The sequence below is a fragment of the Phocoena phocoena genome, chromosome 15 (assembly GCF_963924675.1).
Source record: "Phocoena phocoena chromosome 15, mPhoPho1.1, whole genome shotgun sequence".
Taxonomy (NCBI): domain Eukaryota; kingdom Metazoa; phylum Chordata; class Mammalia; order Artiodactyla; family Phocoenidae; genus Phocoena; species Phocoena phocoena.
The window spans coordinates 29,508,586-29,522,354 of NC_089233.1; the positions used below are offsets into that span (position 1 = coordinate 29,508,586).

Consider the following 13,769-nt stretch of genomic DNA (forward strand, 5'->3'; position numbering starts at 1 on the left):
GAGGACGCTCCTCGATTGCGCAGGTGACCCCTGCCTTGACACCTTACGCCCAAAGAAGTGGGTTGATGGAGGTTGACCCTGAGCCCTGGACTGGAGGTCTGAGGGAACTGAAGCTGCCTGCAAAGACAAATTCTGTCAAACAAATCTGAGTTTCTTCAGATTGCCTGACATTAAAAAGAAAAAAAAGACCAATGATCACAGAGGAAAAATCTCCTAACAGACTGAACGTTGCAGGATGGGAGTTGGGGGCAGGGTGGGGAGGCAGGACGGCCCATGGCATATGCCAGCACTAAGCACTTCATACACGTTATTTCATTTAATCCGCACAGCAACCTGGTGGGTGAGTTGTTATTGTCGTACTGGCTTTACAGACAAGAGAACAAGCGCCCTGCACAGTGTCTGGCCCCATAGAAGGGGCTACTGAGTGAAGGGCTCAGTAGATATTGAATGCATGATTGCATGAGGCACAGAGAGGTTAAGTGACCCATTGAAGGTCACACAGCGGGGAAAAGCAGGAGCTGGAATTTGAACCTAGGTCTGTGTGATCACAGAGGGACTCAGTGAACTGAAGTGACCTGCCCTCCCCGCGCCCCCATGCACGGTATGTGGGAGGCTTAGAATAGTCTCGCAACCTTGACTGGCAGGCAGCCTGCAGCACAGGGCCCAGAGCTAGGGCCTGGGGAGGGGAGTGAGGTGACCCTTCCACTCCCACCCACTCCTTCCCAACTGAGTTCCAGCTTCCGGCCAAGGCTGCTGAGACTCCTCCCATGGGGTGACCCCCTGGGCCAATCCCACAGCGGCTCGCCCAGCTGCTCCGGTGAGCCAGCCTGCGCCCTGCCCCAGGAGCAGCTTTCCCCCTACTTCCTTGGTTTTGCGGGAGCAGAAAGGCTAACATCCCTGGGGACTCTGGGAGAGGGGGCTTCTGGGGCTCAGGGCAGCCCTTCCCCAGCTTAGGGACTGGGGAGACAGGAAGAGAGGGAAGGAGGGAAAGAGATCTCCAGCTGGCCAAGGAAAGATGGGAGAAGGGGCAGGATGACTTCCTCGTGGCACTTTCCAGGGTGTGTTTGTGGGAGAAACACACACACACAGGTACACGCTTGCTTTGGGAAGAGCAGGACTTGGTACCAATGCTTTTCAAGTTACTGCCAATGAGTGGGAGTGTCACCAGTTTTGTGTGCCCGCAGTGAAGGGGTTTGTACACTTGCTAAGGTTTCCAAGAGCTCCTTCTCCCAGGCCTGGCAGTAATGGCCTCACCTCTACTCTATGGAGTGGGAATGGTTATGATCCCCGTTTTACTGGAAAGGCTCAGAGAGCCTAGGACACTTGCCTAAGGTCACCCAGCTTGGATGTGCTGGGGCTGGGATTTGGAGAGACTCAGGCCATCTAGTGCCAACGTCTGTGCTCTCTTCTTAACCAAACACCCCATGGTGTGTACTGGTCCACCCAGGGAGGAAGTGTTCATTAAGCACCTGCTAATTGGTCGATATACACAAAGCCCTTAGCAAAATGCCTGGCACACAGTAAACACTATTTTAAGTGTAAGAGGATGTTGTTGTCATTATTATTATTATTACTGTGTCCCAGGCATTGATAGGTTTAGGCACTGGGGATTCAGCAGTGAGTAAAACAAAAATCCCTCCCACGTGGAGCTGACTCTGTGGTGGGGGCTGATGAACAATATGAATGAATGAAGCTCAGTATGACAGAAGGTGTAAGGACTACAAAGAAAAGAAGGCAGGGTTTGGACAATTGGGAGTGCTGGCCGGCTTGGGGGTTGTAATTTTAGGGGTTTTTTTTGGCTGCGCCACGATGCTTGTGGGATCTTACTTCCCCGACCAGGGATTAATCCTGGGCCTTTGGCAGTGAAAGCGTGGAGTCCTAACTACTAGACCACCAGGGCATTCCTGGGGGTTATAATTTTAAAGGAAATGATCAGGGAAGGCCTTCTGAGCATTTTAGCCACAACCAGAAGGGAGTGAGGGAATGAGCCATGTGGATATCTGGGGAAGGCAGAGGGAATAGTCCGTGCAAAGGCCCTGTGGTGGGAGTATGCTGGGTTTGACGTGGATGTGTGAGATACACCAGCTCTGGGGGCAGGTAGGTGGGTGAGTGTCTCAAACACCTCCACCTCCCTCCCCCTGCAGAGGGAGGTGGAGGTTTGAGACACTCACTGTGTGTGTGTGTGTGTGTGTGTGTGTGTGCCCGTGTGTACGTGTGCACATGCACGTAACAGGCACCTGGGCCTGAGGGATTCTGAGTTGCAGAGCATGTGCAAACTTGCCCAGGCCTTCCCACCTTGGAAGGCTGCCTGTGCCCTGAGCTTCCTGCCTGCGTGGGCAGGGGTCTGGATTGCCTGGGTAGCCATGGTGGGACAAGGGCTCAGCTCTGGGACTGGGGGTTGGAGCACCACGGTTTCAAATTGCTGACATCGGACTTCCCCCAGAAACCTGAAAACCCTGTGATGAGGCAGCGACCCCTTCCCTAGACCCCTTCCTGGAAACCCAAGCCCATAGCGAACAGATCACCCACATGTATATCTCCAAAAATATCTTCTACCTAGGGATGAAATTACTCCCTTGACCCCATTTGGGGTTTCCTGCCAAGACAGACAGCTTTGATTTGCTACGTCAAGTCCCTAACTGTGGTCCGTAATCCATCTCCTTTCCTCTGAGACTTTGTAACGTTTGCACGTCTCTGTTTCACCTGCACCAATGGTTCTTGACTCTGGCTACACCTGTAGGGAGCTCCTAAAGCATCCTGACACCCAGGCTGCACCCCCGACCAATGAAATCTGAACCTCTTGCAGGGGGCAGGCATCCACAATTTAAAATACTCTCAAGGTAATGCTGATGCACAAACCAATTTAAGAATGAATACCCTTTACTATTAGATAGTATTTTGTTCTTAATTGAATTTCTCCCTTAAAAAAAACTAAAAAAGTTATTTTAAAAGGAAACCTTAGATCAGGTAGGATTGTGGGGAGTTTTTTCCCTTTTGACCCTGTTGAAGAGAGGTGAGCTTATCATATTCCTTGTTCCTTGCACATATGTTTGTACAAAGCCCCTCGTTTCTTTATTCCCTTTTATCCCCACTCTTTGTGGTCACTCCCTTTCTCCCATAGATGACTTTCCATAGATGACCATTGTAATGAATGAATGAGTGAATATGACCTCTTTAACTGAGTGAATATGGACTGTTGATTTAAATGTGTTCTCACAAAATGTGGATGACCGTTGTATGTGCATGGATTTTTAGTTTCCTCAAAAGGGATTGTATAAAATAGCTCATTGTTTCCTGGCTTTCTCACCTTGCATCCTTTTAAAGACCCACCGTTGTTCCTATGTGAGGTTAATGCTCTCCACCTATTGGCTGCCGAAATCCTCCATCTGCTCATTTACCACTTTTTAATGTCTGTCTCCATGGTCATGGGCACCCAGATGCTGCCAGCTCACTGAACCTTCTTGACATGTGTATCCCTTAGTGGTCCTGAGCTCCTACAGTATATACCAGGAGTGGACATGCTGAGATGTGTATGTCACCCTCTTAGACTTCAGGCTCTTCTCCTAGGGGCTATCATGGAATTTGGGATCTAGGGACCAGGCTGTCCTGGAGCTCAGAGCTCGGTGTTGGCACTCTAACTTCCTCCTGAGCATGAAGGTCAAGGCTATTCTGCCTCCAGCCCCTGCCTCTGGTCAGCCCATGTGGTCTCCGCCTCCTGGCCCTTGGGGGTCACACTCCTCAAACTTCTGGAGGCTGAGTTACTGACCCCAGGGCTTTTGGAGGTTCACAGGCTGGCAGGACTGGGGTGGGCATCAGGAGCTGCCCCCATGACGGAGTGTGTGTGTGTGTGTGTGTGTGTGTGTGTGTGTATGCGTGTGTGTGTCTTTTTTCTCCCTTCCAATGAAGAGGACCCTGACAGTGAGTGACAGAGGCTGGACAGGAGGTTCCGGAGAACCTTTATGTCAGAGTATAGACCCACCTGGGCAGATTTGCTTTGGCTGTGAGTCATCAGTGGGTTCTAGAGCAGCCAATTCTGGAAAACCCCTACTGTTGTGGAAAATCCCCAGGCAGGCCCGCTCAAGAAATGCCAGTGGGGACAGCGGGTGGTGAAGAAAAACCAAGAGTTGGTTCCAGCCACCCCGCCTCCCCCAGCACCTCCAGAAGCCAGCCCCGAGGAGGAGATTGGGGGCAGGGGGCTGCACAGTGGCCCTTGCCCCTTACCACCCTCCTTCCACCATCACCGCCCCCGAGCTCCGCAGCTCCCTCTCAATTCTCTCACCTGCTGTATCTAGGTACCCAGGGGGGACACACAGTATGATACAGGGTTTTCCAAATTCAGTCACGCCTGGGCGGCCTTCGTGATTTTACCCCCGTGCCACCTGGGCTGTTGTTTACTTTATACTCCTGTTTCAATCAAGTCATTTAAAATGTATATTACTGGAGCCTGTGCTCTGCAACGAAAGAGGCCACAACAGTGAGGCCCGCGGCCGGCAAAAAAAAAAAAAAAAAAAGTATATTACTTCTACAGCTGGAAAACGGACAGCACTTGCCAGAAGTAGAGAGTAGCTAGAAAGATACATGTAACAAGGCAGAGCAGGCTTGTTAAAATGTAGCTGGAGCCTGTTGCCTGCAGAAGTCTCTGGATTTCCCAGCCGCTTTTTGTCAATCAAGGGGGATGAGAGAGTGTTAGGAGGCGGTGCTCACCCTCCTGCAGGTGGTCAGCAGGTTTGAAAAAATAATTAGTAGGTTTTAGTTCTCCAGGAGCTCCCGTTTGTTGTGTTGCTGTGTCCCTGTCCCTCTGCTGTGCTCACACGAGAGTTCCTGGAACACTGAAATGTATTGGATGCCTCTTAGGTGATGGCACCTCCCACCAATGTCCTGCACACTAAAGGCATCCAATATGTGTTTTTAACAGACAGGAAGGAACTTGAACTTCTGTGATGGTAAAGATGGCTGCAGTTGTACAATAGTAACGGCTTGTGGGTGCTGAATAAATGTTGCGTACAGGAGCAAAGGAATGGGTGAATAATCCACTAGCCTGTAACTCTGTGAAGATGGGTCTTTCTGCCTGTTCTGTGCACTGCTGTGTCCACTGCCTAGAACAGTGCCTAGCACCCAGTAGGTGCCAAGTCAGCAGTTAAGTCAACAAGCGAATCAATGAATCCGTAAATTAATGAGTGAATGAAGAAATGATTGAACACGTGAATGAATGTCAGCCCTTTTTTTAGACTCAAGAGATAGGCCTTTTCATCATTAAAAAGTCTACAAGTAATACATGCTGGAGAGGGTGTGGAGAAAAGGGAACCCTCCTGCCCTGTTGGTGGGAATGTAAATTGGTGCAGTCACTGTGGAGAACAGTATGGAGGTTCCTTAAAAAACTACAAGTGGAGTTACCATATGATCCAGCAATCCCACTCCTGGGCATATACCCAGAGAAAACTCTAATTCAAAGAGATACATGCACCCCTATGTTCATAGCAGCACTATTCACAATAGCCAAGACAGGGAAACAACCTAAATGTCCATCGACAGATGAACGGATAAAGGAGATGTGGTACATATATACAATGGAATACTACTCAGCCATAAAAAAGAACGAGATAATGCCATTTGCAGCAACATGGATGGACCTAGAGATTATCATACTAAGTGAAGTAGGCCAGACAGAGAAAGACAAATACCATATGATAGCACTTATATGTGGAATCTAAAATATGACACAAATGAACTTATTTACAAAAGAGAAACCGACTCACAGGCATAGAAAACAAACTTATGGTTACCAAAGGGGAAAGGGAGTGGGGGAGGGATAAATAAGGAGTTTGGGATTAGCAGATACATACTACTATATGTAAAATAGATAAACAACAAGGTCCTATTGTATGCACAGGACACTATATTCAATATCCTGTAATAAACCATAATGGAAAAGAATATACTTAACTAAATCCCTTTGCTGCAGACCTGAAACTAGCACAACATTGTAAATCAACTGTACTACAATAAAATTTTTTAAAAAAACACAGCGATAGGCCTTTTGTAACATTTCAGGCCCCAAGCTGGGGGCCAGAGGGGCAGGAGAGAGAACAAAGAGGAGAAGCCAAGGTAGGCGCAGCCACAGGCCACTGGCTTTGGTTCCACCAGCAGCAGCCTTCTGGCGAGAGAGAAGCATCCCGGGCTGGGCACCACCAGCAGCCCAAACCTCAGTAATGTCCCCCTCACTGCACGCCAGCAGTAGGTACCCCCCAATAGGGCCATCTAGGTAGTAGGTCGGGGGGGCTGTTTCCACGCGGGGCAGTGTGGTGCTGAGAAGCATTTCTCCTGTTTAGAAGGCTCAGTTTTCTTCCACAGGACGCTGGGGTGGTGTTTTCTGAGCTCTGCATACCCAAAGGGCAGGTTTCTGAGGGAACTCCCCAGGGCTTCTAGGAGAGGTGTTCCCCCCACTTACTGGAGTGTTTACCTTCCCAAGTGTTGGGCACAGAACATTCTCAATGGATAATGTTTAACCAGCGTGTGGTTGGCATCGCTCCGGTCTGGGTGGCTCACTGAGGACCAGGTGAGGGGTCAGTCTTCCTCCTCGGTGGGCTTTGAAAGAGGCAGTGCCGCCCCCTGCCCTCAGACGACTCTGCCTCCATCTCACCCCCAGGAGGAAAAGGACATCCTTTTGTTCTCTTGAAGTAGAGAAATGCTCTCCTTGTAGGCTTTTTTTCTTAAGGTAGTAGGGAAGCCAGGACTTTAAGCAGTTTCTTGTTGCCCACAGAATATGGGCCCGACCCAGCTAAAATAGTCATCCCAGTACCTGTTATGATTCGTGAATGTTTCATAGCTCATGGCAAAGAGAAAAACAACATGACTGTAAAGTCCCTGAAGGTGAGACGGGGTCTTAGACTTGCAGTCCCCACTGCATTCAGGAGTGCTGGCACACTCACGTGTAAGTACTGCTCCCCATATTAAAATCTGAGATGGACAAGGCTAGATAAATTTCAGGGCACACTGTTCCCAAACTTCAGTGTGCATAAGGACCATTGGGGAGCTAGCTAAAAATCTACACTCCTGGATCCCACTGTGCTTCATTCATTCATTCATTCATTCATTCAATGAATATTCATTGAGCTCCTACTATGAGTTGCCAGATTTAGCAAATAAAAATGCAGGATGTCCAGTTAAACTTGAATTTCAAAATCAACGACAAGTGGTTTTTTTAGTGTAACTATGTCTCATGCAGTAGTTGAGACATATGATAAAAAATGCTTTGTCGTGAGTCTGAAATTCACATATAACTGGGTGTCCTGTATTTTATCTGATAGCCCTCACTCTACACCAAGCTCTGTTCCTGGCAATGGGGGATACAGCAATGGACGAGGCAAAGCCCCTGACCTCTGGGAGCTTACATGCTAGTGAGGGAGACAGACAGCAAACGAATAGATTAGCCAAAGGAAGGATGTTGGGGGGCACCATGGCAGGGTACCGCTTCTAGGCTTGTCAGGAACAGAGCACATGTCACCTCGCCATTGGGACCTGCTGAGTCTGAGAGGGGTGTTAGCACAGCCCACCCACAAAGAGCCTTCTCGCAGGGGAGGGGCACCATGAAAACTAGAACTGCTCGCAGATCTAGGGCATCCAGTGACGATAAGGAGGAGAATGCACGTTTCACCCACAGTGAGGTGACTTCTGTTGAGAACACTCGGTCCTGGGGGTACTCATGGCTGGCTAAGTTCAAGATCAGGTTCCTTCTGATACCGCAAGTGTTCTCTGCAGACGCTGCAGGAGATCTTCCAGACGGAGAACACCATCACGCTGCTGGAAAGGTCCATCATGGCCAAGGAGAGCCCGCTGAAGGTGGCGCAGACAAGGCTGGAGCGCCGGACCCAGCGGCCCAGTGTGGAGCTGTGCCGGGACATGCCCCAGTTCAAGTGAGTGGTGGAGGCCCAGGGGGAGGGGTGGGTCTCTGGAGCTGCCAGGAAGCCTGGGTCTGGAAAACGGACCCTCCACCCATCAGGACGTCCAGGCCCACGACTCCACAGGGCACTGGGTGGGGGCCTGGGGCTCTGGGGTGCCCTTGATGGCCTCCTCACCGCGGAGACCGCCCCCCTGCACTGCAGCCCTCTCATCTAAGTGAGGATGGTTTCGTAGCTCTGTTCTGCTCCGGGAACCCTCCAGCTGTCCCCTAAAAGCCAACAAGAGGGAGCCACCCAGCCCAGAGACGTGGCCCTTGCCCTTGCGGGCGTCACCCTCTCTCTCTCCAGGCTCCCATGAAAGAGGCGCCCAGCCCACACCTCAGTCATCCTCCACCGCCCTTTCTGTGAAGTTCTCAGCTGAGAGCCCTCGGAATAGCCTAACCCTGCGGCTTAGCTAAGGAGGGCTGCTTCTGTTGACGAAGGGCCTCCTCACAGGAGAGGGGCAAAACACTCATGCAGCCCCAGAGACAGGATTTGTGAGTCTGGGGGAGGGGTTTGGAATGGGATGATGACCAGGCAAGGAAGGAAGTGGTCATTGGACATGGGGGATTAGTTTCCCACGAACAGGCTGTGTGACTTGGGGCTGGTCACTTGGCTGCTCTGTGCCCTCCATGCTAGGGGCACTGTCTTCGTTCTCTATTGCTGCATAACAAATGCCCCGACAACTCAGTGGCTCGTCTTCCTTCCGAGCTGAGATGTGGAGAAGAGCGCTGGAGAAGTAAGGAGGAGGGAAAGTATTTGGAGAGGAAACGCCAGGTGGTTCCATGCGCTGAGGTTTGCACGGCCTCGGTTACTGCCTGAGATAATCTTGTGGGACACAGAAAAGTTGGCTGTGTCGGGGGTGGGGTGCAAATCGACACCTGGCTTTGAGCTTGAAGGCCCGGCTACCTGCTCCTCAGCCCGCTGCTGGCCTGGAAAGTCTTCACCCCAGAAGCGGGTGCCGTGTGGCCAGGGTCCTGCCCCACCTGGGCTGGGTGGGGTCCAGGTCCTGGGTGAGGGGTTGGGGAAGCTCTCCTGACCCCTCCTCCACCTGCCCCTGCATCTTAGATGCTCAGGTTGGGCTCCAGCAGCCCTGGTGCAGAGGCTCTGATCACCCATTTGTCCACCCCAGGGAGGCTTACACACAACCGAGCTTTAAGGGGAGGGACCAGATGTTGTCCCGGGGGACTTACTGCTCTGGGACACACTCCCTGCCTCCCCGTCCACCAACTGTGCCACCAAGGGGTGTAGACAGAGAACGTGGATGAGGCGTGTTTGGCTCAAGAGTCCCGGGCAGTGTATGTGTATGTGTGTGTGTGTGGCATGTGTGTGTACTATGTGTGTGTATGTGTGCACGTGTGTTGGGAACTGAGCGGACAACAGCACTCAAGCTGTCTGCCTTCTGCAGCAGCTGAATTGCCCCGTCCACGCATTACGTTTTTTGTCCCTCCATCCCCTCCCTTTACCACCTCTGGGTCTTTCTCCTCTACCTCCCGCAGGTGGCCCCTCTTCTCCGGACCCTCTCTGAGCATGCAGGTCCCTTCCATGTCCATTCCTCCATTCCTCAGAATGAAAGTCCCTTTAGATTTGCATTTAAATTAGTTAAAATGAACTAAAATTTAAAATTCAGGTCCTGATTCACACAAACTGCATATCAAGTGGTCAGGAGCCACGTGTGGCTGGGGGCACGGAACAGAATATTTCCATCGCTGGACAGCACTGCTCAAGAGAGCCCCCAGGAAAGAAGGGTCTCCAGGCTGCTTCTGTCGCCTCTCTCTAGCTCAGGCTTGTCATGGGGATGCTCATCCTTGGAATATCAACCCAAGTCCTCCCAGCAGCGTGTCCTCCAGTCCTGAGCACAGTTTCACTGTCCCTCCCCACCACCCCCAAGGTGGGTCCTAGGGCACAGCCCCCAAACCAACCCACCGTCACAGCTCACCAGGTATATTCCTGTCTTAGGGCTGCTGTGACCAGTTACCAGAAACTGGGTGGCTTACAACAACAGAAATTTATTCTTTCAAACTTGCGGAGGCCAAGCATCTGAAATCAGGGGATCAACAGAGTTGGTTCTCTCTGGGGCCTCTAAGACAGCATCCTTTCCCGGCCCCTCTCCTGGCTTCTGGTGGTGGCTGGCGGTCCTTGGCTTGTAGCTGCATCACTGCATCTGCCTCCGTCTTCACACGGCCTTCTTCCCTGTGTGTCTCTGCGTCTCAAATCTCCCCCTCCTTTCTCTTACAAGACAAATCGTTGGATTTAGGGCCCATCCTAAATCGAGGATGATTTCTTCTCAAGATCCTTAACTCAGTTACATCTACAAAAACCCCTTCTTCCAAAGAGCATCACATTCACAGGTACTGGGGTTCAGACTTGGACATATCTTTTGGGGGACACTATTCAACCCACTCAATCTGGATATTGAAATAACCCTAATCTCTCTCCCACCTCCACTCTTATCCCTGTCCAATCTAATCTTTACCCAGCAGCCTGGAGGTTATCCCAAATCTGAATCAGCACATCATTCCCCATTTCAGCGCCCACCGCCTCACCAGCGCCTTCCCATTGCCCTGAGAACAAATCCAGACCAATCGATTTTGCATGTGCTCCTCTCTGTAGAACCACACTGTCCAATTCAGTAGCCACCAGCTGGGTGTGGCTCTTCCATTTACATTTAAATGATTTAAAATGAAAAACGATGAAAAATCCAGCTCCTCAGTTGATCTTGCCGCCTTGCAATTACTCGTGAGCTCCGCGTGGCTAGTGGCCGCCGGATCCAGCAGTGCGGATATAGAACATGACCAGCATCGCACAGAGTTCTCTAGATCAGCGGCTGTAGAGTGCTTCCCTCTTGATCTTTACACAGCCAGCTCATTCGCTCAAACGTTCCCTCCTCAGAAAGGGGAAGGTCCCACAGAAGCAGAGCTTCAGGAGAGGGGAGCCCCGCTTCAGCCTGATCCCACGGGGAACTCTGGAGAGTGAATTACACCACGGAGCTGGTTCCACCCTGAGGCAGGGGATGGCCTTTTGTACCCACTGCCCTTGGTGAGCCATTGGCTTCCCTGGAGACGTGTGGACCTAGGAGCCATCAACAGCCAACACTCCCGGCAGCTGGGGCACAGGTGGGACCTGAGATGGATGCCAAGAGCAGACATCACACCTGACCATCTTAGTTACACGAGGCTGGCCCTGTTATCTGGGTTTTTAAAAAAACTGTGATAAAATACGTACAACATAAAGTAACATACCATTAGTGACACCTGGTACATTTACAATGTGCAGCTAGCTCCAGAACATTCTCATTCATTTGACCCAAAAGGAAGTCCTGTCCTCATTAGCAGTCACTCCCTATTCCTCTCCCTTCAGCCCCTGGCAACCCCTAGTCTACTACCTCTTTTTATGGATTTGCCTATTCTGATCATTTCATATAAATGGGATCGGACAATATATAAGCTTTGGTGTCGGTATCTTTCACTCAGCCTCATGTCTTCAAGGTCCATCCATGTCGTAGCACGTAGCGCTGCTCCATTCCTTTTCATTACATCTCAACAATACCCTAGTGTGGGGATAGACCATATCTTGTGTATCCATTCATCTGTCGATGGACATTTGGGCTGTGTCTACCTGTTGACTCTTGTTATTAGTGCCCCACGAGTATCTGTGCAAGTATTTGAGTGTCTGTTTTTAGTTCTTGTGGGTACATACCCAGGAGTGGAATTGCTGGGTCCTTTGGCGAGTCTGTGTTTAACTGAGGAACTGCCAGATTGTTTTCCTGAACATCCCATCTACTTCTCCCTTTGCACTCATCGCTCTCAGCAACTCTGCTGCGTGTTCACCTGTCTGCTTGCTCCCCCTCTGTCTTCTCTGCCAGCCGAGCCCCTCCCACCTGGCTCCTGGCACGAGGGAGACCTGTGCTGCCCGGCTGGCTGAACCGTACCTTCCCCTCTGCTCTCTCCCCAGGCTCGTGAACGAGGTGTTCACCATCAACGACACCGTGCAGACCCTCAAGCTGAGGCTGCGGGAGACGCAGGACACACAGCAGCTGCTGGTCATGACCAAGTGCCGACTGGAGCACGAGCTGGCCATGAAGGCCAACACCCTGTGCATTGACAAGAAGTGCATGGGCATGAGGAAGACCTTCCCCAGCACCCCCTGCCTGGGAATCTGCCCCTGAGCCGCCGCTGCCCCTGGCGCCCCTGGTGCCCTGCTCCATGCACGTTCCTTACACAGCATAGAATTTGCAAAGTCAGAAAAACAAAATAAAAGTGTCATTTTCTTCCTTTCCTCCTATCATGGGGAAAAAACAAATATATATATATATATATATATATATAAAGAGCTAAAATAAATGTGCCATACCAGAGATCCTGGAGCTCGTTCCTTGCTGCAGAACCAGCTTTCTGGCTGATCCCAGGAGGAGACAGACTGTGACCCCCCTCTTGGTGATGGAGCATTGTAAGGTTGTCAGCCTTGCCAGGAATGGAAGAGGCCACCCTTTCTAAACCTGTTTGTCCATTTAGGAGCACAGTATAGACCATGGTGTCCAAAGATTGGACATCGGAGCTGAGAGTCCAGAGACCAGCTGTCACTCAGGAGCCGAGTGGCCTTGAACAAGCTCCCAGACTGAGCCTGTTCTATAAAACGAGGTCAGTCTGAGGTGGAAGTAACTGTCAGCCATGGAGGGCAGTGCAGAAAAAATAGGATTTGGAGTCAAAAGTCCTGGGTTTGGATCCTGGCCTTGCTAGACATTTTTAGAAATTGCAGTGGGAGAAGGGGGCAGCAAAATTCATTCCGTGTTGGGGCAGGAGGAAGCAGGTCAGGGTTGAGGGAAAGCTCTGTGAAGAAGGGACATTGCTTCAGAAAGTTAAAGACCATACGACCCAGCAATTCTACTCCTGGTTATACAACCAAGAGCATTGAAAACAGATAAATACTTGTCCACGAAAGTTCATAGCAACTCTAATCACAATAGTTACAAGGTAGAAACAACCCAAATGTCCATCAGTGGGTTCACAGATAAACAAAATGTGGTCTACCCACACAATAGAATATTATTCAGACATTAAAAGTGAACAAAGCACTGATACCTGCTACAACCCGGATAAACCCTGAAGACATCATACTCAGTGAAAGAAACCAGACACAAAAGGCCACATATTGTATGATTCCATTGATATGAAATGCCCAGAATACGCACCTCCATAGAAATAGCAGATGGATGGTTGCCAGGGAGAGGGGATTGAAGCGACTGCTTACCGGGTACAGAGTTTTATTTTGAGGTGGCGAGAACGTTTGGGACTAGGTAGACGTGGCTGGACAGCATTGTCAATGGGCTAAATGCCATAGAATGGTTCGCTTTTGGTGGTTAACTTTATGTTACGTGAAATTCATCTCAAACAACAGAAAAAAGAACTTACTATCGGAGCTGAGTCCTGAATGATGAGAAGGTTGAGGCAGAAAAGGGCAGTATTTCTGGTGAGAGGAATGGCATGGGTTAAGGCAGAAAGTTGCGCCCTGGGTGGAGAGGCCCTTGGAGAGGCTGTGAATCATCTAGAAGGACTGGATGAGGCCAGGTCGTGAAGGACAAATAACTTTGACTTTTTCCTGGTTCATTATTCACATCGGTGCTTCCCAACCCTTTAAAAGCATGTGCGGATCACCTGGCGATCCTGTTAAAATGAAGATTCTAAGTCAGTAGGTCTCGGGTGGAGCCTGAGATTCTGAACTTCTAACAAGCTCCCTGACGATGCTGATAGTCTAGGGACCAGACTCTGAGTAGCAAATAACACCTCCACAATTTTTGCCGTGACCAAGTACAGGCATCTCTTGTTTTATTAC

The 13,769-nt window shown here is 50.4% G+C and overlaps 1 protein-coding gene across 1 annotated transcript in view; it reads left to right on the top strand.

The window, feature by feature from the left end:
* TEKT5 (tektin 5) overlaps window positions 1-12,294 on the top strand; it is a 39,044-nt gene extending 26,750 nt beyond the window's left edge. The window contains exons 6-7 of the mRNA XM_065893375.1: window positions 7,759-7,913; window positions 11,892-12,294. Coding sequence (XP_065749447.1) covers window positions 7,759-7,913; window positions 11,892-12,105 — 369 coding nt within the window. The 3' untranslated portion in view covers window positions 12,106-12,294. The remainder of the gene's footprint in view (window positions 1-7,758; window positions 7,914-11,891) is intronic.
* Window positions 12,295-13,769: the final 1,475 nt, after the last annotated feature.